The sequence below is a fragment of the Oryctolagus cuniculus genome, chromosome 15 (assembly GCF_964237555.1).
Source record: "Oryctolagus cuniculus chromosome 15, mOryCun1.1, whole genome shotgun sequence".
NCBI lineage: Eukaryota > Metazoa > Chordata > Mammalia > Lagomorpha > Leporidae > Oryctolagus > Oryctolagus cuniculus.
This window is the reverse complement of record NC_091446.1, coordinates 33,815,247-33,840,011: the sequence shown is the minus strand read 5'-3', so window position 1 is coordinate 33,840,011 and position 24,765 is coordinate 33,815,247. Positions and strand designations below refer to the sequence as shown.

General features: G+C 42.3%; 1 protein-coding gene across 24 annotated transcripts in view; it reads left to right on the top strand.

The window, feature by feature from the left end:
- Positions 1-24,765, top strand: part of ENTPD1 (ectonucleoside triphosphate diphosphohydrolase 1) — a 206,950-nt gene that overhangs the window by 136,961 nt on the left and 45,224 nt on the right. For all 24 annotated transcript variants that reach the window (XR_011382344.1, XR_011382345.1, XR_007911064.2 and 21 more), the window contains 3 exons: positions 1,605-1,764; positions 2,435-2,674; positions 4,977-5,237. Coding sequence is in view for 18 of the 24 variants with exons in the window: in XM_051824023.2 (XP_051679983.2) it covers positions 1,605-1,764; positions 2,435-2,674; positions 4,977-5,237 (661 nt within the window). In the remaining 6 variants the exon portion in view is untranslated. The remainder of the gene's footprint in view (positions 1-1,604; positions 1,765-2,434; positions 2,675-4,976; positions 5,238-24,765) is intronic.

The window sequence follows — 24,765 nt, the reverse complement described above, 5'->3', positions numbered from 1 at the left end:
GTGCACCCACGTGGGAGACCCGGAGGAGGCTCCTGGCTCCTGGCTTCAGATCGGCACAGCTGCAGCCATTGCAGCCAACTGGGGAGTGAACCAGCGGATGGAAGACCTCTCTCTCTGTCTCTACCTCTCTCTGTAACTCTGTCTTTCAAATAAATAAATCTTTCTTTTTTTTTTTATTGTTTTTTGATAGGCAGAGTGGACAGTGAGAGAGAGAGACAGAGAGAGAAAGGTCTTCCTTTGCCGTTGGTTCACCCTCCAATGGCCGCCGCTGCAGCCGGCGCACTGCGCTGATCCGATGGCAGGAGCCAGGATCCAGGTGCTTTTCCTGGTCTCCCATGGGGTGCAGGGCCCAAGCACCTGGGCCATCCTCCACTGCACTCCCTGGCCATAGCAGAGAGCTGGCCTGGAAGAGGGGCAACCGGGACAGAATCCGGGGCCCCGACCGGGACTAGAACCCGGTGTGCCGGCGCCGCAAGGTGGAGGATTAGCCTATTGAGCCATGGCGCCGGCTCAAATAAATAAATCTTTCTTAAAAAAGTTGTAACAATCATAGCAGCTCATAGTTATTGAGCCCTTGCTGTGAACTTAGCACTGTGCTAGGCAGTTGTTTAACCATCACAACAACTCTATGAAATAAGAATTATTAACTGTCATTAACCAGAGAAAAAGGCTGTGGCTTACAAATGTTGTTAACTCACCTGAAGTCACATTCCTAGTAAGTGGTAGAGCTGGAGTTCTATGTGGGATTCTGAGAAGGCTGGGTCCAGATCACAATGGCCCATGCTAGGAATTTTGGGGGCAATCTTGGAGATAGTGGGGAAGCCATCAAAGTTTGTTACACAACAGGTGACACTGGTAGAGAAGATGAATCAAAGTGAGGAAGGCTAGGGATAACAGCTAGGCATACAGTAGGAAGCCATTAGGACAAGAGATTACAGGGCTCTAATCCAAGTTGGAAGTAGCATCCTGTCACTCCGAAGCCCTCAGTATTGCATAGCCTCGATCTTGGAGGCAATTCATTCCATCTTTATTATGACAACCCGGAAAGACTCTTTCTTTAGACCTCAAGGCCTCAAGCTGACCCAAGAACCAGGGAAAAATATAAGGATTTCCTGAGTCTGGCAGAAGAGGAAGTTGGGTACTTGCCTGAGGTCATTTTCTACCTTATTTCTACCAGAGCCCTAGTTGAAACCTCAGCAGAACTGTATAGTCATGTGGGAGCCACCAGTAATGACTAATATAGCACACATCAGCACTAGGTGTTGTGATAAAACAATGCTGGCTACCACTACCACCATAGTAATTTTATGAACTGTTATCAACTTTTTGAGCCAGAAAACAGTAGAATGAAAATGGCATTTTAATAAGACCAACCTATACAAGGATCAGAAAGATTTGGTTTCTGAGAGAGAGAGGAGTGAGTTAAAAGATTGGTCTTGTCTCATCCCAAAGGAGGGTTCCTCTGACAGTCATATTTAGGGAGCCCCATCTCTCTGCTTATTCCAGTGTTTACTTCCTAGGAACACTGAGCGGAAGTCCTAGCTGAAGTGGGAAGGTAGAATTACTGAAACAAAAATGATAGCTTCAGCTCTTCCTTTGTGTAGGGATGAAAGTGAAACAGTGGCAGACAAGATCCTGGATATGGTGTCGAAGACCCTCGACGAGTACCCCTTTGACTTCCAGGGTGCCCGGATCATCACTGGCCAAGAGGAAGGTGCCTATGGCTGGATTACCATCAACTATCTTATGGGAAATTTCCCTCAGGTGAATAACTCACAGCACCCTTGGAAGTGGCTTTTTGTAGAACATGGCCATTGCTTACCACAGGCAGTGCTTGTGCCACTAGCTAGAATGAATGAGTGAAAGAATGTACTCCCACTTTTGTAAGATTCTCTAGAGGCATAATTCTCTTATGAGAACATCTACTATTGGCGGATAAGAAGCCGTATTTGTACTTTAAGGGGATATAGAGGAAAGTAAAATTCTGTTATTCAGAGTTGCTAATATTTGCCTAGTTCTGTATGTCTTGTGCTGTGCTAAGCACTTTTCCTGTGCTGTTTGACTTCATCCTCAGAACAATAGTATGAAGCTTTCTTATTATCTCTAGATTAGAGTCCCAAATGATATTGAAAGAGGGCACTTATTCTATCCAGGGTCTCACAGTTAGTGAGCAGGTGAGTGGAGAGTTGAATTGAGATGCCCTGTGATACTACTGGACATATCTGCTATTCTACTGTGCTGCTGCCATCTGAGCTCTCTTTGAAGCCTCTCTTTTCTTCCTGTTAATTTGATGCAGACTCAGAAACCTCCAGTGAGCTTTGTCTCACCTTTCTGCCCCTGCTTCTTTGCCTTAGGAAGTTCCTGAGTCCAAGAAATAGTGTTGAAAGCAGGATGCCAAGAGGCTTCTTGTGCTGGTGACTGTCCTCTCTTTCAGAAATCAAGTTGGTATGGTCTGGTCTCACATGAAGAAGAGAAACAAACCTATGGAGCTCTGGACCTTGGGGGAGCCTCTACACAAATCACTTTTGTGCCCCCAAGTAATGAAACTATTGAGTCCCCAGACAACTCTTTGCAATTTCGCCTCTATGGCAGGGACTACAACGTATACACACACAGCTTCTTGTGCTATGGGAAGGATCAAGCACTCTTGCAGAAACTGGCCAAGGACATTGAGGCAAGTATAACTGAATCCAGCCCTGCCCTTCCCACATCTGGGCTTCCAGCCCCCACATCCTGTTGTTTTCTCTTTATAATTCAGTAATTGGTCTGAAGTTGGTTATTGTACTTTCCAAATCTTTTCAGGCAGACTATCATACATCTGGTCGACCCCTGTCAATGATTCCATCCAAACACTTCCCCTCCTTTGTTTGTTTACTGTACTATCTCCAAGGACACCACTCAGAGCCTCTCTTAAGAATTAATTTCTCACCCCTGTGAAGTTGATAATGGAAGTTACATGCTGGAGTACTATTGGAGAGGGAGGAAGGCAGAACACTGCAATTTATAAACCTGTCTAGACTACTTTTTAATTTCTCTTTCCTACACATTACAGGAAACAGATTGTTAGATTTGACCTGGAGAATAGGATTGACAAAAAAAAGCACTTCAGAAAGTAAACAGAATTTATCAACACTTGAAATCTTGTCCCCAGATGCTTTCTGCATTTTTTGAAGGCAAGAAAAGTTAAACATTCTGAATGTCATGCAAGTACTAGGCACACCCTGACAAACAGAGTGAGGGTGTTACATCCATCGCTACTGAAAAGACAACCAATTCTTTGCTCTTCCAAGGCACCCTCTGGTTCTGACAACCACGAGTGGGGGCTACAGAGAGATGCCCACTGAACCTCAAAGCTCCACCAAGCTTCTTACCACAGCAAACCCTTTTCTTCTCTTGTAGTTGTATAAAAAACCACTTTGACACAGAATATAATATGTCACGATGAGCCATAGTCACCCTGCTGTACTGCAAAATACCAGAACCCGTTACTTCCACCGTACTGTGTTTTGGCATCCATTATCCAATCTCTCTTATCCCCTCCCTCGCTCCCTGCCTGGCCTCTAGTAATCTTTTACATTTAGATCAAATGTTTATCCGTATACACACACACATACACACACGTTCACACAGAAATATAAAAGAGGCCATGTGATATTTGGCTATGTCTGACTTATTTCACTTAACATATGATCTCCAGTTCCATTCATTTTGCTGAAAATGTCCAGATATTATCCTTTTTAAGGCAGAAAAATATTCCATTATATATATATATATGTATATATCTATATCTATCACATTTTCTTTATGCATTCATCCAGTGATGGAAACCCAGCTTCATTCCATATCTTGGCTATTGTAAATGGTGCTAAAATGTACATAGAGTGCAGGTATCTCTATACAAAGAAAAGATAAGGAAATGGAAGGGCTGATTGCCTGGTATGGTCAGTTTAAGCTATGAATAATTACTGAAATGTTTCATGTATCCCTTAAAAAAGTACAAGTATTACATGTTAATCCAAAGTTTAGAAATAAAAAAAATACCAGAGAAAACCCTACCAAAACATTTTGATACTGCTGGCGTAAATGACCTAAGGGCCCTGCCAGCTCTTGGAGCTCCTGATTCTCTCCTTGAGGAGTAGAGAAGGGTACTGTATGAAGGCTACTGGGAAACTACTCTCAGGCTCAACATTTTGAGAGTCTTAAAAGTTTTCATTGTGAATCTGCTTCTGATCTATGCGGTCGGGACTAAGCACAAGGGACATTCCAGACTAATGGCATTTCTGGGCCCTGTTTTCACTACATGGACAGTCTATAAATAGACAAATACATTTATATCTGAAACTACTTCTGGTGCCTGTTATACAAACCACCTTCTTCTTCTTCTTCTTCTTCTTCTTCTTCTTCTTCTTCTTCTTCCTCTTCCTCTTCCTCTTCCTCTTCTTCCTCTTCCTCCTCCTCTTCTTCTTCTTCCTCTTCCTCTTCCTCCTCTTCCTCTTCTTCTTCCTCTTCCTCCTCCTCCTCCTCTTCTTCCTCTTCCTCCTCCTCTTCCTCTTCTTCCTCTTCCTCCTCCTCCTCTTCCTCCTCCTCTTCCTCCTCCTCCTCCTCCTCCTCTTCCTCTTCCTCCTCCTCCTCTTCCTCTTCTTCCTCCTCCTCCTCCTCTTCTTCCTCCTCCTCCTCCTCTTCTTCCTCCTCCTCTTCCTCCTCCTCTTCCTCCTCCTCTTCTTCCTCTTCCCTCTTTCTTCTTCTTCCTCCTCCTCCTCCTCCTCCTCTTCCTCTTCCCTCTTCCCTCTTTCCTCTTCTTCTTCTTTTTTTTTTTTTACTTATTCCCACGGATGAAAAGGACAGGGCATGGACATATTGATGTCAGGGCTAAGTGCTGGGATGTTATAAAATACATATGCATTGTTAAAGTCAGACTGTTCCTTTTGTACCCCAAACATTCACACGTGATGCCTTCAATTGATTTTTCCATTTAGGATACAAGTAATGGAATCCTTAAAGACCCGTGCTTCCACCCTGGATATGAAAGGGTAGTGAACATAAGTGACCTTTACAGGACCCCCTGTACCAAGAGATTTGAGAAGACACTTCCATTCCATCAGTTCCAAATTCAAGGTGTTGGAGACTATCAACGATGCCATGAAAGTATCCAAGAGCTCTTCAATACCAGTAACTGCCCTTACTCTCAGTGTGCCTTCAATGGGGTTTTCTTGCCATCACTTCAAGGGCATTTTGGGGTAAGTTTATGAAACAAAGGGATGATTTTGGTTCCAAGTTATAGAGTATGTGGCTACAAAGGATTTAAATAATAGGATTTCTTTTCCTTGCACAGAATAATAAGTCCAGGTAAATAATTAAGGGTTAGTTCTGTGGCTCAACAATGTCATGACTTGGGATCAGCTTCTCCACTTGCTTCTTGATCTTCCCGTGGTGCTTCTGTGGTAGCCACTGCTTCAAGTGTCATCTTCACATGAAAAGCCAACGTAGGAAAGCAGTTCAGAGGCTTATGTTGCATGCATCTCTCTCCCATTGTGCAGAAGTGCTAACACACATCTGTTCAAATCCTGTTGCCCAGAACTTGGTAAAATGCACACCTCCAAACCAACCTATGATAAAGAGAAATGGATTAATATGATTGGTTTTGACAAATTATTATTCATCCACTGGGGAGTCTTTCTGTTTCCTTCTACCTAGGCAAAAATCAAGATTCTGGAAGCAAGGAAGACGGGGGATGGCTCTGGAATAGGCACCCCTTGGCATCTGCCATAAGTGGCTTCTCAAATGTCAGAAGCAGAAGTAGCAGTCAGATGATTCAGCTGAGGGTTTTCCTCTGTAAAGACATGTGGGGGGCCGGCGCTGTGGCGCAGTGGGTTAAAGCCCTGGCCTCAAGCACCGGCATCTCATATAGGTGCCAGTTCTAGTCCCTGCTGCTCCATTCCCTATCCAGTCCCCTGCTAAGGTCTGGGATAACAGTAGAGGATGGCCCAAGTCCTTGGGCCCCTGCACCCAGGTGGGAGCCCCGGAGGAAGCTCCTGGCTTGCTCTGGCTGTTGCAGCCATCTGGGGAGTGAACCAGTGGATGGAAGACCTCTCTCTCTCTGTCTCTACCTCTCTCTGTAACTCTGTCTTTCAAATAAGTAAAATAAATTAAAAAAAAGACAGGTAGGAAGTGGAGATCCAGAAAAACAGTGAAGGACAGCACCATTTGTATTTCATTTTGAAGAGCTTAGAGATTTTTTGAATCCCAGCTTCAAATTTTTTCTATTCTTAAGTACCCAAGGATAAATTAAAATATTTGAATAAATCTGCCTATTATTCAAATTTCACATTTTAAACCTGGAGACCAAGCATTATTGTAGTCATAATTTAATAGTATATTGTAAAATTGGTCGATGTAGCAAGTGCCAATTATTGACTAAGCACTAGACAAGGCTATTTCCAAAAGTTCATGAAACAGAATTAAAAGATCAAAAAAGCTTTGAAATTCATACATAGTTTATTCATAATGAAAAATTTCAATTAACTTTTTGAAGATCTCTCATAAGCATGCAATTCCAAATTTTTTGCACCAAAATAAACATTTTAATTCTTTTTTCCATGAACTTTTTGAAATCCCCATTATGCCCATTATTTATTCAAGATATCGTTCAAAGAAATAAGGACTTTTGTCTACCTTTGCAGTCTTCCTTCCTTTTCAGAAAATAGATCAGCATGTATGGAATGAGGTTAAATTCCCCTCAAGGACCTCAGAAAGAGAGTTTCTTGCAAAGTCTCTGTCACTGTGGAGAGGGCACAGACCCAACAGTTATCAGACCAGATTTAATTCATGGATTCTTGTGAATTGTGAGCTCTTTACTCCCTTGGTCTCTGGCACAACAATTGGCAGTGTTGTAGATCCTGGCTTACTTTAACCATGGACCAGACCACAGCTTCCTTTTCCCTCCAGATTCCTGGAGGAAATAAATGGTAGGACAATGACTGAAAGAGAAATATTTGCTTATTAGTTGGCCCCAAACTTCAATTCAGAACAAATAAAACCCTTGCTTGAATGGCCTGTAGCTGAGCAGGCACTGGCTACTGACCTCGGACTTTTTGGGCCTGGCACTTGCCTTCTGTCAAGTTCCTAGAAGGGGAAGGAGGGTGCCACAGAGGGAGGCAGAGGCCAGGGTTGCTGGAGATAGCCAAGGTCTTTTTCATTCTAGTACTGCTTGCTAGCTGTTAGGACCTGTTAAGCCATTGAGACATGAATAGTTAATCCAAGCTCAATGAAACTGACCTAAAAACCAGTGGAATTTTTATTGCCCACCCATCATTTGGCTACAAGCCCCTAACCTGGGACATTTCAAACTGCTAAGACAATATATTATAAATAAATGACTCCTCCAGCAGACCTTTCTGCCTGTCCCCACCCACCTTATCAGGGTCAGTGTGCCCTCTGCATGGCCACTGACCTATCCCAACAAGATTAAGAGGAGACACAGCCCACTGCCAGGAAGGCTGAAATTCACTTTCAGACCCCACTGTGTTGTGTGTCTGTCCTAAATAAAACCTCTTCCTCTTTGGCTGATTGTCTCTGTCTCCTTTGGTCCTAAGGAATCCTAAAACCTAACACTAGCAAGGAAATTTGAAGGAAAAGTCATTGAAAGTGGAATGAAAAGTTTATTTTGGTGCCAGTCGTTAAAACGACTTTAAAAAGTAATGAAGGATATGTTTTATGAATAAACTATGCATCCATTTTAAAACTTTCTTCTACCAAAATAAACATCTTTTAATTATACTTTTTCATGAACTTTTTGAAATACCCTCATCTTCAAAATACCTGTGTGTTGACTTTTCAAATTCTCTGAAAGGTTTGCTTCTTGGGGAACAGGGCTCAATTCCAGCCTTTAAGCTTAAGCAAACCCTTCTTTAGAAGGATGGAATTTCTTGCCTTTGAATGTGAGTCTTCCAAACAAGGTAGGGAAGGATAGGGGCTGGAAAAGAGTGGAGGAGCCTTGAGATCCACCTGGGAGCTTTTCTATTTGGTCCTTTTGTCCATCACTGATAATTGTCCTTCAGTCTTCTGAACTTTAGCTTGACAGTCCTTAGATGAGCTCTCTGCCTTCTTCCGAATAGGATCTTTCTTCTCTGGATACAGCCTGAAGATCAGCACTGTCCTGTACCTGTTCATACTTCAGCAGTTTCTTTATGCTTCAGGTTCCAAATCCTACATCTTGAATCATAACCATTTGCAGCACAAGATTCCAGTTGCATTCCCATTATTTCCCAAACCGGTAAGGCTGGGTGTTCTCAAGCCACAGAGAATTTATGGGGGAAGGAATTTTTGCCCCAATTGCATTCAGCACTAATGATCTAATTCTTTGCTTGTACATATAGTATTAAAACCATTAATACTCTTGTCAGCTTCACTACACTTTGACCTTGGTTGCTAGACAGAATCCAATGTTGTAGGCAAATTAGAAACACCAAAAAAGAACAGGAAACATCTGCAGGGAATTATTTTTGAAGTAACTTAGAACTTTTTATTATTTTTTAAAGACTGATTTATTTATCTGATAGTCAGAATTACAGGGAGAGAGGGAGAAACTGAGAGAGACCTTCCATCCACTGGTTCATTTCCCAGATGGCTGCAATGGCCAGGGCTGGGCCAGGCCAAAGCCAGGAGCCAGGAGCTTAATCTGGGTCTCCCACTTGGGGCCATCTTTCACTGCTTAACCCAGGCCATTGGCAGGAAACTGGGTTAGAAATGGAGCAGCTGGGACATAAACAAGTGCCTATATAGAGATGCTGGTGTCACTGGTGGCAGCTTTACTCACTATGCCATGATATCAGCCCAGGAATTATTTTTAAGTTCACAATATGTCATCTATATAAACAAGAAAGGGCAAAACCAAATTCAATACAAAACTGGAATTTCTGAACATTAAAATATATAAATGCATATGTGTTCACACCGATGTGTATATATAAGTTTGAGCTTCCTAGTAGCCAATGGGAAGAATAAGACATAATTAGATTACATAATTTTTATTTCATCTAGCACATTAGATCCCAGTGTTGGGATTCCAAGGGGGTATATTTAAATTTAGTAGAAGAATCAGATTTATTAGCAAAGTAAAAGTACATATTTAAGACAGAGTACAGGTATGCTCTGGAGGGAGGTACAGTCCATAAGGTTTGGGGCCATACCTTTATGTGATCAGGAGGTAAAAGGGGTGGTGCTTTGAAAGTTTTCCAGGAAAGCGAGAAATTTCTCAGAATTTGGTGACTGCCTGATTTCTGAGCTTCTTAAGAAGTCTTAGAAGTGTCATGGTGTCAGGTGCATCATGGGATTGGGGATGTCATCCATGGTAATCTCATTATAATTAACTATGGAAATATGGTCAGCAGACTATTTTTGGCAGATACTGGTTCTGGCCAGCAGCTCTGCTACAATAAGTTTTCAGGTTGCCAACTATGGTAGGGGGCAGTGTGGTAACATATTCTGACTTTTTCTCTGCTCCTCTTTACCTAGAACACTATGATAAAGCAGAGCTATTCCTAGAATTGTATCCCAAAGATACTTCACAAACAAGACATATTTCTTTAAATTGCATTCTCTATCCAAAATACTTGAGACCAAAAGTATTTCAGATTTTGAAATATTTGTATAGACTTTATCAGTTGAGCATTCCTAGCCCCAAAATCCAAAATCTGAAATGTTTTCTGAAACTTACATGTCAGAAGTTTCAGGTTTTAGATCATTTCAGATTTTGAATTTTCAGATTAGGGATGCTCAACCTTTAGCAATTTTAACCAAAAGGCATATTAAGAAGCCAACTCGTTGGCAATTCTGTAATGGTTTGAGATGTTACAGGTTTTTGACAAACAAATTGATGGAAGAAAATAATTCAAAGTAGCTGAAAAGGGAGAGAGACCTATATCCTCCAACTTGCCTTCCATAAATATTCTTTAAGCTACCAAAGAAGATGAGGAGCTGACCATTAGAGGTTGTGTCCTCTGAAGATAATCTGGCTTGTTCCTATCCTGAGTTGCTGTTTACATGAGAACGTACAGGCTATAGACACCAATCAAGTAAAGAAGTACAGTAAGATTAATTGTTTTTGACAGGCAGAGTAGACAGTGAGAGAGACAGAGAGAAAGGTCTTCCTTTGCCGTTGGTTCACCCTCCAATGGCTGCCGCGGCCGGTGCACCGCGCTGATCTGCTGGCAGGAGCCAGGTACTTATCCTGGTCTCCCATGGGGTGCAGGGCCCAAGCACTTGGGCCATCCTCCACTGCATTCCCAGGCCACAGCAGAGAGCTGGCCTGGAAGAGAGGCAACCAGGACAGAATCCGGCGCCCCAACTGGGACTAGAACCCGGTGTGCCGGCACTGCAAGGCGGAGGATTAGCCTAGTGAGCCGCAGTGCCGGCCAAGATTAATTTATTATATGGAAATTAAGGAGCTGATCATAGATTTTGACCTCAGTGGTAGGACATCTCATCTGTATCTAAAAGACTCAGGGGGGCTGGCGCCATGGCGCAGTAGGTTAATCCTCCGCCTGTGGCGCTGGAATCCCATATGGGCCCTAGTTCTAGTCTCAGCTGCTCCTCTTCCAGTCTAGCTCTCTGCTGTGGCCTGGGAAGGCAGCAGAATACGGCCCAATTCCTTGGGCCCCTGCACCCACATGGGAGACTCGGAAAAAGCTCCTGGCTCCTGGCTTTGGATTGGCGCAGCTCCAGCCATTGCAGCCACCTGGAATGAACCAACGGACGGAAGACCTTTCTCATTGTCTCTTCTCACTGTCTGTAACTCTATCTCTCAAATAAATGAAATAAAATCTTTTAAAAAATAAAAGACTCAGGAAGTCTTAGAGCTAAGTTAGCATTTCCCTTAAGAATTGGCTTTGCATCAATTCTGGCAAAAGAATACCTTCTGAATACTGTCCCCAAAGCCCTAGTCTAAGAGTAGAATCAAGAAGATTTTTTTAGGCCAGTGCCACAGCTCACTTGGCTAATTCTCTGCCTGTGGCGCCTAGAACACTATGATAAAGCATATATACCCTGGGTTCTAGTCCTGGTTGGGGTGCTGGGTTCTGTCCCGGTTGCCCCCCCGCTTCCAGTCCAGCTCTCTGCTATGGCCCGGGAAGGCAGTGGAGGATGGCCCAAGTCCTTGGGTCCTGCACCCACATTGGAGACCAGGAGGAAGCACCTGGCTCCTGGCTTCGGATTGACACAGCGTGCCAGCCGTAGTGGCCATTTGGGGAGTGAACCAACGGAAGGAAGACCTTTCTCTCTCTTTCACTGTCTAACTCTGCCTGTCAAAAAAAAAAAAAAAAAAAAAAAAGATTTTTTTAAAAAAAGACTTTTTGAGTTGTCTACCACAGCCACAAGAAGAAGCCTGGTGATATAACCTTGAACTGTTTTGACTTTTAGCAATGAGTCTTCCTGGATATTAAAAGGAGGTGATGGCTTCTTTTTTTTTTCCCCCCTTGGGATTAAAAATGGAAGCATTTTAAACAAAGTTAAGATTTCTTCTTCATGTAGTCAAAGAAAAAATACCCTACACCCTATCCTATCCAATCAACACCTTATTTTTCTCAGTTGAATTCCACTTCGTGTTGGATGAGAAGTATTTCACTATAAAATAGACATTTTCCAGAGATTTTAGAGACTAATAGCACAATATTTGGTGGAGTTTTGAAGAACATGTACAGAAAGGAAAACTACAACTTAGGCCCTGTCACATGGAAGACTTTCAATGAAGGTTGGAAAGCAGATGGAATGAAAAAATAAATGAATGTAAATATGAATGAACTGGCCCCTGGAGCAATTAAAGAAAAATAGGTGACATTACTCTAGAACACAATTATCTAAGAAACAAAAAAACACATTGTCAGCTCAGCCAGCAGAACTTGGCCTTGAATTCTAAGACTTTATCTGTATTGTGATTACCAAGACATGGGACATGGTGTATTTCCATATTTTGGCGGGGGAGGGAATAGATGGAGGGAATATAAAAGTAACATGACTATCATAGAAAACTTATGTGAAATATATATATATATATATATATATATGGAAATGGGTTTTAAAAAATTGGTTTAAATTTGATTTAGGTATTTGTAATAATTAGAAGACCCTATTTATTTACTTGAAAGTCTAAGTTACATATATATATAGAGAGAGATCTTCCATCTGCTAGTTTACTCCTCAGGTAGCCACAATAGCCAGAGCAGAGTCAGGCTGAAGCCAGGAGCCAGCAGCTTCTTCTAGGTCTACCACGTGGGTGCAGGGGCCCAAGCACTTGGCTTATCTTCTACTACCTTTCCCAGCTCATTTGCAGGAAGCTGGATCAAAAGTCAAGCAAATGGGATTTGATCTGGTGTCCATATGGGATGCTGGCACTGCAGGTGGCAGCTTTACCCACTCACTACTACACAATGCCGGCCCCTCGTTGACATTATTTTGAGAGAAGAGTCTAAATCATCACCAATCCAGCCAAGGCAGGAACTAGTAGCAAAATATTTAGATTTTGTTGTCTTTTTCTTTTTGGTGGCAAAATATACATAATGTAAAATTTACCATTTTAACTACTTCAAAATTATTTTTAAATGTATAGTTCTGTGGCATTATGTATGTGCACACTGCTGTGCGACCATTTCTACCACCCATCTTCAGAACTTTTTCATCTTCTCAAATTGAAACTCTGTATCCATTGAGCAAAACTTAACCTTCTCACTCTTCCTTCCCTCCAGCCACTGGTACTGTTATACTACTTTGTGAATGAATCTCAGTATTCCAAATACCAAGTGGAATCAAATAATATTTGCATTTTTGTGGATTGTTTGTTTCACTTAGTATGGTATCTTCAACAGACCAGTCATTCTTAACCCTTCAGTGGATCATAGGACTCTTTTGAGAATCAGATGAGGCTGGTGCCGCGGCTCACTAGGCTAATCCTCCTCCTTGCTGCGCCGGCACACCAGGTTCTAGTCCCGGTCGGGGCGCTGGATTCTGTCCCGGTTGCCCCTCTTCCAGGCCAGCTCTCTGCTGTGGCCAGGGAGTGCAGTGGAGGATGGCCCAAATCCTTGGGCCCTGCACCCGCATGGGAGACCAGGAGAAGCACCTGGCTCCTGGCTTTGGTTCTGCGCGATGCGCCGGCTGCCATTGGAGGGTGAACCAACGGCAAAGGAAGACCTTTCTCTCTGTCTCTCTCTCTCTCACTGTCCACTCTGCCTTTCCAAAAAAAAAAAAAAAAAAAAGAGAGTAGATGAAAGCTAAGAATTTTCTAGGCAGAAAAATGAACATATGAAGGTATATAGAAAATTTTTATTGCATTTTATTATTTTTTAAAGATTTATTTTATTTATTTGAAAGACAGAGTTACATAGAGAGGTAGGGCCAGAGACAGAGAGAGAGAACGAGAGAGAGAGAGAGTCTTTCATTCACTGGTTCACTCCCCAAGTGACTGCATCCGCCAGAGCTGAGCTGATCTGAAGCCAGGAGCCAGTAGCTTCTTCTGGGTCTCCCATGTGGGTACAGGGGCCCAAGGACTTGGGCCATCTTCCACTGCTTTCTCAGGCCAAAGCAGAGAGCTGGATAGGAAGTGGAGCAACTGGGACTCGAACTGGCACCAATATGGGATGCTGGCACTGCAGGCTGGGGCTTTAACCCGCTGCACCACAGCGCCGGCTTCTGCATTTTAAAATAAATTAGAATCCTCTGAGATGGACCTATGGATTCCAAGTTAAGAGCCTTAAAATGCTTAACCTAGACCAAAAAGAAAATGGAAACCAGAGATTAAAGTCAAACCATGGGGTCTGGTGCTGTGGTGCAGTAGGTTAATCCTCCCAGTGCCAGAATCCCCTATCGGTACCAGTTCTAGTCCTGGCTGCTCCTCTTCCAATCCAGCTCTCTGCTGTGGCTTTAGGAAAGCAGTCGAAAATGGCCCAAGTCTCTGGGCCCATGCACCCACTTGGGAGGCCCAGAAGTAGCTCCAGGCTCCTGGCTTTGGATCGACCCCGCTCTGACTGTTGTGGCTATTTGAGGAGTGAACCAGCGGATGGAAGGCCTTTCTCTCTGTCTCTTCATCTCACTGTCTGTAACTCTACCTCTCAAATAAATAAATAAATAAATATTTTTTAAAAAAAGCAAGTCAAACTATGAGCCAAGCAGGGAAGTGGTTGGGAATGAATACTCTCACAGATGTCACTGGTCAAGTCCACCTAGAATTACTTAAAGTAGACACACATATGTGAGACAGATGACCTCGAAATTGACACAGACCCTTCTAAAGTGCTTCCTGCCAGGAGTACTTAGTAATATAAGCAGAAATACCATGTTAGATAAAAAAGTTGGAATGAGTTATCAAGATAGAATGGGAAGGGAGTGGGACCATGCTGCATCATTAGTTTAGAGCAATATCTTTATTTGAAAAAGATAATATCTGTTCCTTCTGTGACTACAAATGCTTCATTTGATTTATATTTCAAAGTATTATCAATACTTTTTAATTGGATCTTTGAAAAATGATTTTATTTCATGTCTTTTTATTTTTAAGATTCAATATGATTTATAGATACAAATCTAAGAACATGATGATATTCCCTTTTTCCTTCCCTCTCATCCTCTTTACACCTTTTTTTTTTTAGTTTTTGATAAATTTTAAATTTATATTACATTAAAAAGGCTTAATACTTAACTAAATAAGAAGCTTAACAAGGAAAAAGCAAAAAGACCCTAGTTTAGTGGGAATATAGATGTGGCTATAAACAATAATTGAATGGGAAAGTTACCATTTCACCCATATAGTTTTAATCACAGATCATTAAACATTCTTAACCATAAGATATATTCTTTTTTTTTTTTTTTGACAGGCAGAGTAGACAGTGAGAGAGAGAGAGAGAGAGAGAAAGGTCTTCCTTTTTCCGTTGGTTTACCCCCACAATGGCCGCTGCGGCCGATGCGCTGCAGCAGCGCAACGCGCTAATCTGAAGCCAGGAGCCAGGTGCTTCTCCTGGTCTCCCATGAGGGTGCAGGGCCCAAGCACTTGGGCCATCCTCCACTGCACTCCCTGGCCACAGCAGAGAGCTGGCCTGGAAGAGGGGCAACTGGGACAGAATCCGGTGCCCCGACCGGGACTAGAACCCAGGGTGCTGGCGCCACAGGTGGAGGATTAGCCTAGTGAGCCGCAGTGCCGGCCATAACATATATTTTTAACATATAACATTCTTTTTTTATAATTATTTATTTATTTGACAGGTAGAGTTACAGACAGTGAGAGAGAGAGAGACAGAAAGGTCTTCCTTCCGTTGGTTCACTCCCCAGTGGCCGCCGCGGCTGGCGCTGTGCTGATCTGAAGCCAGGAGCCAGGTGCTTCTTCCCTGTCTCCCATGCGGGTGCAGAGGCCCAAGAACTTGGGCCATCCTCCACTGTCTTCCCAGGCCACCCTCCACTGTCTTCCCGGGCCACAGCAGAGAGCTGGACTGGAAGAGGAGCAACTGGGACTAGAATCTGGCGCCCATATGGGATGCTGGTGCCACAGGCGGAGGATTAACCAAGTGAGCCATTGTTCTGGCCTCAAGATATATAACATTTTTTAAAAATATTTATTTATTTACTTGAAAGAGTTACACAGAGGGGAGAGGCAGAGAGAGAGATCTTCCATCCGCTGGTTCACTCCCTAGTTGGCCTCAACGGCCAGCGTTGTGCCAATCCGAAGCGAAGGGCCAGGAGCTTCCTCTAGGTCTTCCCATGTGGGTTCAGGGTCCCAAGGACTTGGGCCATCTTCTACTGCTTTCCCAGGCCATAGCAGAGAGCTGGATCAGAAGTGGAGCAGCTGGATCTCAAACTGTTGGCCCTATGGATGCCAGCATTGCAGGCAGCAGCTTTACATGATACCTGGCCCCAAGATATAACATTCTTTTTTTTTTTTCTTAAAAAGATTATTTATTTATTTATTTGAGACAGAGTTACAGCAGTGAGAGGAAGAGAGAGAGAAAGCTTTTCCTTCCATTGGTTCACTCCCCAAATGGCCGCAATGGCCAGAGCTGCACCGATCCGAAGTCAGGAGCCAGGAGCCAGGTGCCAGGTGCCAGGAGCTTCTTCCAGGTCTCCCATGTGGGTGCAGGGGCCCAAGGACTTGGGCCGTCTTCCACTGCTTTCCCAGGCCATAGCAGAGAGCTGGATTGGAAGAGGATCAGCCAGGACTAGAACCGGCGCCCATATGGGATGCCAAGGCTGCAGGCAGAGGATTAATTTACTGTGCCACAGCGCCAGCCCCATAGATATAACATTCTTAACCATTGGTTTCACAAAAATATAAAACAAAGTTTTATGTATTTGCAGCAATACTGATACACACAGACATTTCTTTTTTCTTTCTTCTTTTAATTTTAGCTCCCACATATAAGGGAGAAAATGCAGTATTTGTCTTTCTGGGTTTGCCTTATTTCACTCAACATGATTTCTTCCAGTTGTGTCCATTTTTATGCAAATGGTAAAATGTTAATTTTTTATAGCTGAATAATATTCCGTTGTATATATACATGTATACATACATATATGTATACACATATGTCTATACATGCATATTTGGGTATATATACATATATATATATACAATGTATTTTCTTTATTCCATTCATATGATGATGGACACGTTGGTTGATTCTAAATTTTTGTTATTTTGGATATTTACTATAAACCTGGTGGTGCAGGTATCTCTCTCTCTCTCTTTTTTTTTTTTTTTGACAGGCAGAGTGGACAGTGAGAGAGAGAGACTGAGAGAAAGGTCTTCCATTTGCCGTTGGTTCACCCTCCAATGGCCGCCGCAGCCGGCGCGCTGCGGCCGGTGCACTGCGCTGATCCGATGGCAGGAGCCAGGCGCTTCTCCTGGTCTCCCATGGGGTGCAGAGCCCAGAGAGCTGGCCTGGAAGAGGGGCAACTGGGACAGAATCCGGCGCCCTGACCGGGACTAGAACCCGGTGTGTTGGCGCCGCAAGGCGGAGGATTAGCCTAGTGAGCCGCGGCGCCGGCCTAGGTATCTCTTTCAAACTTTGTGTTCAGGTCTTTGGGTATATATCCTGTAGTGGGATTGCTGGATCATATGGCAAGTCTATTTCTAGTTTTTAAAGAAATCTCCACACTTCTTTTCCACAGTGGCTGTACTAATTTACATTCCCATCAATAGTATATAAATGTTCCCCTTTGTCCACATCCTCACCAGCATTGTTTACTCTTTGTGTTTTGGATTTTAGCCATTCTCACAGGGGTGAGGTGATATCTAATTGTGGTTTTGATTTGCATTTCCCTGATGCCTGGGGTAGTAAGCATTTTTTCATATTTTTGTTGGCCATTTGTATTTCTTCTTTTGACAATTTTCTATTAAAGTTCTTTGCCCCTTTCTCAACTGGATTGGTTAGGGTTTGTTGTTGTTGTTGAGCTTTTTAAGTTGCTGATATATTCAGGATATTAATCCTTTGTTGGATAGGTGGTTTGCAAATTTTTTTTCCCATTCTGCTGGACATCTCTTCACTCTGTTGATCATTTCCTTTGCTGTGCAAAAGCTTCTGAGTTTGACAGAATCCCATTTGTTTACTTTTGCTTTTGTTGCCTATGCTTTCAGGATCTTGTCCAAGAAGTTGTTCCCTACTGCAATGTCTTGAAGTGTTTTCCTTACGTTTTCTTCCAGCAACTTCGTAGTCTCAGGTCTTCAATTTATGTCTTTGATCCATCTTGAGTTGATTTTTTTGTATATAGTGAGAAGTATGGATCTAATTTTATTCCTCTACATGTTTACATCTAGTTTTGCCAGCATCATTTGTTGAAGAGATTATCCTTACTCCACTGTATGGTCTGAACACTTCTGTCAAAAATCAGTTAGCTGTATGTATGTGGATTAATTTCTGGGCTCTGTATTCTGTTCCTTTGATCTGTGTATCAGTTTTTATGCCCATAACAAGCTATTCTTAATCACTATATCTTTGTAGTATGCTTTGAAGTCAGGTATTTTGATGCCTCCAGCTTGATTTTTCTTGTTCAGGATCATTTTGGCTATTCAGGGTCTTTTGTGATTCCATATAAATTTTGGGATTGCTTTATCTAATCATATAAGAAGGTCATTGGTATTTTTATAGGACTGCACTGAATCTGTAGATTGCTTTTAGTAGTATATATATTTTAATAATATTCATTCTTTGATTCCATGAACAAGGGATATCTTTCCATTTTTTTCTATCCATGATGATTTCTTTCATCAATGTTTGATAATTTTCATTGTAGATATCTTTCACTTCTTTGCTTAAATTTATTCCTATTTGATTTGGGGGGATGCTATTGTAAATGGGATTTCTTTCTTGATTTCTCTTTCTGTGAGTTCATCGTTAGCATTCAAAAAGTTACTGTTTTTTAATATGTTTATTTTGTAACCTGCAACTTTCCTGAATTTGTTTTACCAATTCTAACAGCTTTTTGGTGGGGTGTTTAAGTTTTTCTAAGCAAAACATCATGTTTTGTGCAAGCATGGATAATTTGACTTTCTCTTTTCTAATTTTGATGCCCTTTATTTCTTTCTCTTCTCTAATTGCTCTTGCTAAAACTTCCAGTACTGTACTGAATAAGAATGGTAAAAGTGGTCATACTTGTCTTGTTTCAGATTACAGGGGAAGTGCTTTCAGTTTTTCCCCATTCAGTATGATATTGGCTGTTGGTTTGTGATATAGCCTTTATAATTGGAGGGTTTTTATCATGAAGGAGTGTTGAGCCTTCTCAAATGCTTTCTCTGTATTGAGATGACAATATGGTTTTTGTTGTTCATTCTATTGATGTGATTTATGATGCTTATTGATTTGCAAATGTTGAACCACTCTTGCATTTCTGGGATAAATCCCATTTGATTGTGATGTGTACCCTTTTTTATATGGTTTTGGATCAATTTGCTAATATTTTGTTGAGAATTTTGCATCTATGTTCATTAAGGATATAGGTCTGTAGTTTTCATGTCGTTATCTTTGGTTTTGGTATCAAAGTAATGCTGGCCTCTTAAAAAGAGTTTGGGAGAGTCCCATCCTGGTCAATATTTTGGTATAGTTTGAAGAGTATTGGAGTTACTTCCTCCTTGAATTTTTTGTAGAGTTCAGTCATAAAGCCATCAGGTCCTGGACTTTTCCTCAGTGGAAGACTTTGATTACCACTTCATTATCATTGCTTGTTATGGATCTGTTTAGGCTGTCTGCATTTCTTGATTTCATGTTTGTAGATTATATAAATCCAGGAATTTATCCGTTTCTTCAATATTTTCCAGTTTATTAGCATATAGTTCATAGTAGTTTCTTTTAATCCTTTGTATTTCAGTGGTGTCATTGTAATGTCTCCTTTTTTCATCTCTAATTTTATTCATTTGAGTTTTTTTTCTCTTTTTTCTTTGTTAGTCTGGCTAGAAGTTTATCTATTTTGTTTATCTCCTCAAAAATACAACATTTTATTTTGTTAACCTGTGTGTTTTTGTTTTTGTTTGTTTGTTTGTTTGTTTTTGGACAGGCAGAGTTAGACAGTGAGAGGTGAAAGAGAGAGAGACAGAGAGAAAGGTGTTCCTTTTTCTGTTGATTCACCCCCCCAAGTGGCCACTACAGCCGGCGCGCTGGGCTGATCCGAAGCCAGGAGCCATGTGCTTCCTCCCGATCTCCCATGCGGGTGCAGGGCCCAAGCACTTGGGCCATCCTCCACTGCCTTCCCGGGCCACAGCAGAGAGCTGGACTGGAAGAGGAGCAACCGGGACAGAACCGGCGCCCCAACCGGGACTAGAACCCAGGGTGCTGGCGCCACAGGCAGAGGATTAGCCTAGTGAGCTGCGGCACCGGCCTCTGTGTGTGGGTATGTGTGTGTGTGTGTGTGTGTGTTTAGTTTCAATTCCATTTGTTTCTGCTCTGATCCTTATTATTTCTCTCCTCCTGCTGATTGGGGTTTGGTTTGTTTTTGTCTTTCTAAATCTTCAAGATGCATCATTAAATCTTTGAGACATTTCTCTTTTTTTAATGTAAGCACTTAATGCTCTAAACTTTCTTCTTAATACTGCTTTTGCTATATCCCACAGTTTTGATTTTTTTTTCATTTTCACTTATTTCAAGGAAGTTTTTCATTTCCTTCTTAATTTCTCCATGACCCATTGATCATTCAGTAGCATGTTGTTTCATTTCCAGGTATGTATGAGTGTTCTATTATTCTTCTTGTTGACTTCTAGTCTTTTATTCCTTTATGGTCTGAGAAGATACATGGTATGATTTCAGTCTTTTTAAGTTTTCTGAGACTTGATTTGTGACCTAATATGTGGTCTATCTTAGAAAATGTTCCAAATGCTGATGGGAAGAATGTGTATTCTGTAGCTGTTGGGTGAAATGTCTTGTAAATATCTATTAAGTCCATTTGCTCAATAGAATGTTTCATTTTTCCCCCAGAAACCTTTTATTTAACGTATACAAATACATTTCATAAATACAGCTTTAGGAACATAGTGATTCATTCCACCATACTCACCCTCTCACCTGCACCTTTATTCCTTCTTCCTCCTCCCTTTCCTATTAAAATATTTCAACTCTGATGTTATCTTTATTGATTTTTTTAAAGATTTATTTTATTTATTTGAAAGACAGAGTTACAGAGAGAGGTAGAGACAGAGAGAAAGGTCTTCCATCCGTGTATCTTTTTCCAACCACCACTTTAAGTCTGTGTGTATGTTTATAAAGAGAGTTTCTTGTAGGGAAAAAATAGTGGAGTCATGGTTTTTTATCCATTCAGCCAACCTAAGTCTTTTGATTGGTGAATTTAATCCATTTATGTTCAAGGTTAGTATTGATAGATAAGAACTAAGACTTGTCATTTTGTTGATTGGATAATGATTCTACCTGCTCTGTTAGTGAATTTGGTGGTGTCATATATTTTCATGATATTTATTTCTAGTGCAAGATGCCTTTCAGAATTTCTTGTAAGGATGGTCTGATGGTGGTGAATTCTCTTAGTTTTTAGTTTTCTGGAAAATACTTTATTTCTCCTTCACTTTTATAGGATAGCTTCACTGGATATAACATTCTTGGTTGAAAGTTTTTTCTTTTAAGAACTTGAAAATATCATCCCTTTTCTGGCCTGTAGAGTTTCTGCTGAGAAGTCTGATGTTAATCTAATTGGTTGTCCTTTATCTGTAACTTGACACTTTTCTCTTACTGTCTTTGGGATCCTCTCCTTGTCTACAGCTGATGACAATATGCCTTAGAGAAGACCTCTTTTGGTTGAGTCTGCTTGGGCTTGTTTGAGCTTCTTGTATCTGGATGTCTATGTTTCTTTCAAGACCTGGGGAATTTCCAACTATTACCTGATTTAGCAGGTTCTCAATGCCTTTTTCCTTTTCTTCCTCTTCAGGAATACCTATAGTGTGGATATTTGGTCATTTAATGGTATCCCATATTTCACATAGACTTCATTTTTTCATTTTTTAAAATTTTTATTTGCGGGCCGGCGCCGTGGCTCAATAGGCTAATCCTCCACCTTGTGGCGCTGGCACACCGGGTTCTAGTCCCGGTTGGGGCGCCGGATTCTGTCCCGGTTGCCCCTCTTCCAGGCCAGCTCTCTGCTATGGCCAGGGAGTGCAGTGGAGGATGGCCCAGGTGCTTGGGCCCTGCACCCCATGGGAGACCAGGAAAAGCACCTGGATCCTGGCTCCTGCCATCGGATCAGCGCGGTGCGCCGGCTGCAGCTGCTGCCATTGGAGGGTGAACCAACAGCAAAGGAAGACCTTTCTCTCTCTGTCTCTCTCTCTCACTGTCCACTCTGCCTGTCAAAAATTAAAAAAGAAATTTATTTGCGATTGGGTTATTTCAAATTTGGGTTGTTTCAAAATTCTTGTCCTTGAGGTCAGAAATTCTTTCCTCCACTTGGTCTATTCTGCTGTTAAAACTCTCAATTTTATTTTTTGCTTCACTGGTTGAAGATTTCATCTCCAAAATTTCTATTTGTTTCTTCTTAATGAGTTCTATCTACTTAGTAATATTTTCTTCCATGTCACTCATTGACTTCCTCATTTCCATAATCTATCTGTATTCTCTTGCATCTCATTGAGTTTTCTTACAATCATTATTTTGCATTCTATATGTCATTTCATAGATTTCCTTCAGTTCAGGATCTAATTCTGGATTTTTATTATGTTCTTTTGGAGGTATGTTGTTATCTTGCTTCGTCATGTCCTGTGTGTCCCTACACTGTTTGCCCATCTGGTATATCGATCCTTTCGTCTATAGGAATAGGTTTTATTGTAAAAGAATTATGGTTTAGCTGAAATGCAGGATTTCACTTGGCTTGTTACATTGGCTCTGGACCTAGGTGAGCCCAGGAGTGTAATGTCTGAATGATTTCTTTTGTCTTCATCAATGCCAGCTGTTTCTATAAGTAACACAGTGGACTAATCTGCAGTTCATAGGGATCGAAGTCTAACTTTGAGATAAGGGTTTCCTTGTATGTATATCATGTTCCACACAGAGTTCAGTGTCAGGCTTCCTGGTGAATGTGGTAGCCAAGGCATTGTTTGAGGGAGACAGTGTGGCTGCCCCCTTGTCCTACTGCCAAGCCTGAGTGATGCCAGGGTTTGTGGCACCAATTGCTGTGGCTCTAGGATTGTGTGATATGGATAGACCTTTTCTCAGGTCCTGCTAGGAGAGTCCAGCTGGTTCTGGGACTTAAAATACCAACAGCCCTGGTCCTAGGTCTAGGGACTATGAGGTGAACCCTGTTCCAGTCCTACTGGGTGACAACAAGGTGTACAGGAGATTTTGCCCTGGAGGGTGAGTCCAGAGAGGTGGAAAGCAGGTAGGTTCTGTCCTAGACCCACCAGGTAGATTCCAGTGGCACCAAGAAATTTAGATCATATTTTTACAGTCCTGGTATTGTAGGGTATAGTGGGGTCATTACCCAGGTCTCCCAGGGTGGGAGTAGATTTTTTTATGGCCTTGCTTCTGATGTTAACCCCCAGAAGCCAAGGTTAATCCCCCGTACTCCTGTGGAGTGTGCGAACGTAGCTCTGGGCCTAATATTCCAGAACTCCCACAGCTGCAGGATGCAAGGGATATGTCCTTTGCCCCACACATTGCCCTGCCTCTGACTGTGTGTGATGCTGATAGGAGAAGAGAGGAGTGCTGCTTGACTTTCTGCTGTTGAGTATGGTGCTCTCTGGGAGTCAGAGAGGGGAAGGAAGCAAGTTGGCTTCCCAGCACCAGTTGCTCAGACCCCAGTCAACTCTCTAGGCTGAAGTAAAAGTGGTGACTGAGGAATTCCCTCAGCTAAAACTGAGCAGCAGGTGCACAGCAATTTTTTTTCCTATCTTGAAGTGGTAAAATGGTGGCTCACAGGGGCCGGTGCTATGGCTTAGTAGGGTAAGCCTATACCTGCAGTGCCGGCATCCCATATGGGTGCCAGTTTGTGTCCCGGCTACACCTCTTCCAATTAGGTTCTCTGCTTGTGGCCTGGGAAGGCAGTGGAGATTGGCCCAAGAGGTTGGGCCCCTGCATTCACGTAGGACATCCAGAGGAGGCTCTTGGCTCCTGGCTTTGGATCAGCCCAGCTGCAGCCATTGCAGCCATTTGGGGAGTGAATCAGTGTATGGAAGACATTTCTCTCTGCCTCTTGATCTCTCTGTAACTCTGCCTCTCAAATAAATAAAATCTTTAAAAAAAAGAAAAGATGGTGGCTTACAGCTGGCAGCGGGCTGGCCTGCGTGGCTGCCTGCAGCCACATCTCTGTCTTCTCCCACAAAGTCTTTTTTGTTTTTTAACTTCACTGAAAATTTCTGTCAGACCCCCCTGGAAACTTAGTAATTCCTATGTTCTTGTCATATCCCAGAGCAGCTTTAGTTATTGTAGCTATACCCTATTTAGCCATCTTGGATCTCCTCCACAAGTTTTTTGAAATAGAACTTAAGAAAATATTTATTATCGCATTATTATATGTCCACTGTCTTAAAAATCACACTTTACAAAATGTTTAAAGTAAAAAGTAAAATGTCTTCCTCTTATGGTGGGTGTTGTGGTGCAGCATGTTGAACTATCACTTAGGACTCCTGCATCCAATAGCAGAGTGCCCTGCTTCTGATCCAGCTTCTTACTAATGAGCCTGAGAAGGAACAGATCCTTGCCACCCATGTGGAAGGCCCAGATGGAATTTCTAGTTCCTGGCTTTGGCCCAGCCAAGCCTTGGATAATGTGGGAATTTGGGGAGTGAATCAGTTGGTGGAAGTTCTCTCTTTCTCTCTGTATGTGTGTGTATGTCCCTGTAAATCTGCCTTTCAAATAAATCTTTAAAAAAAAAAAAGTCTTCCTCTCCCTCTTGCAAGGGGCCTATGCTGTGGCATAGTGGGTAAAGCCACCGCCTGCAGTGCCAGCATCCCATATGGGCACTGGTTCGAGTCCTGGCCTTTCTACTTCTGATCCATCTCTCTGCTATGGCTTGAGAAAGCAGCAGAAGATGGCCCAAGTCCTTAGGCTCCTGCACCCATGTAGGAGACCTGGAAGAAGCTCCAGGCTCCTGGCTTCAGATTGGCCCAGCTCTGGCTATTGCAGCCATTTGTGGCATGAATCAGTAGATGGAAGATTCTTTCTCTCTCTGCCTCTCTATAACTCTCTGCCTTTCTTTCTTTTTTTCTTTCTTTCTTTGACAAAGGGTTAGACAGTGAGAGAGAGAGAAAGGTCTTCCTTCCATTAGTTCACCCCCCAAATGGCCACTACAGCTGGAACTATGCTGATCCGA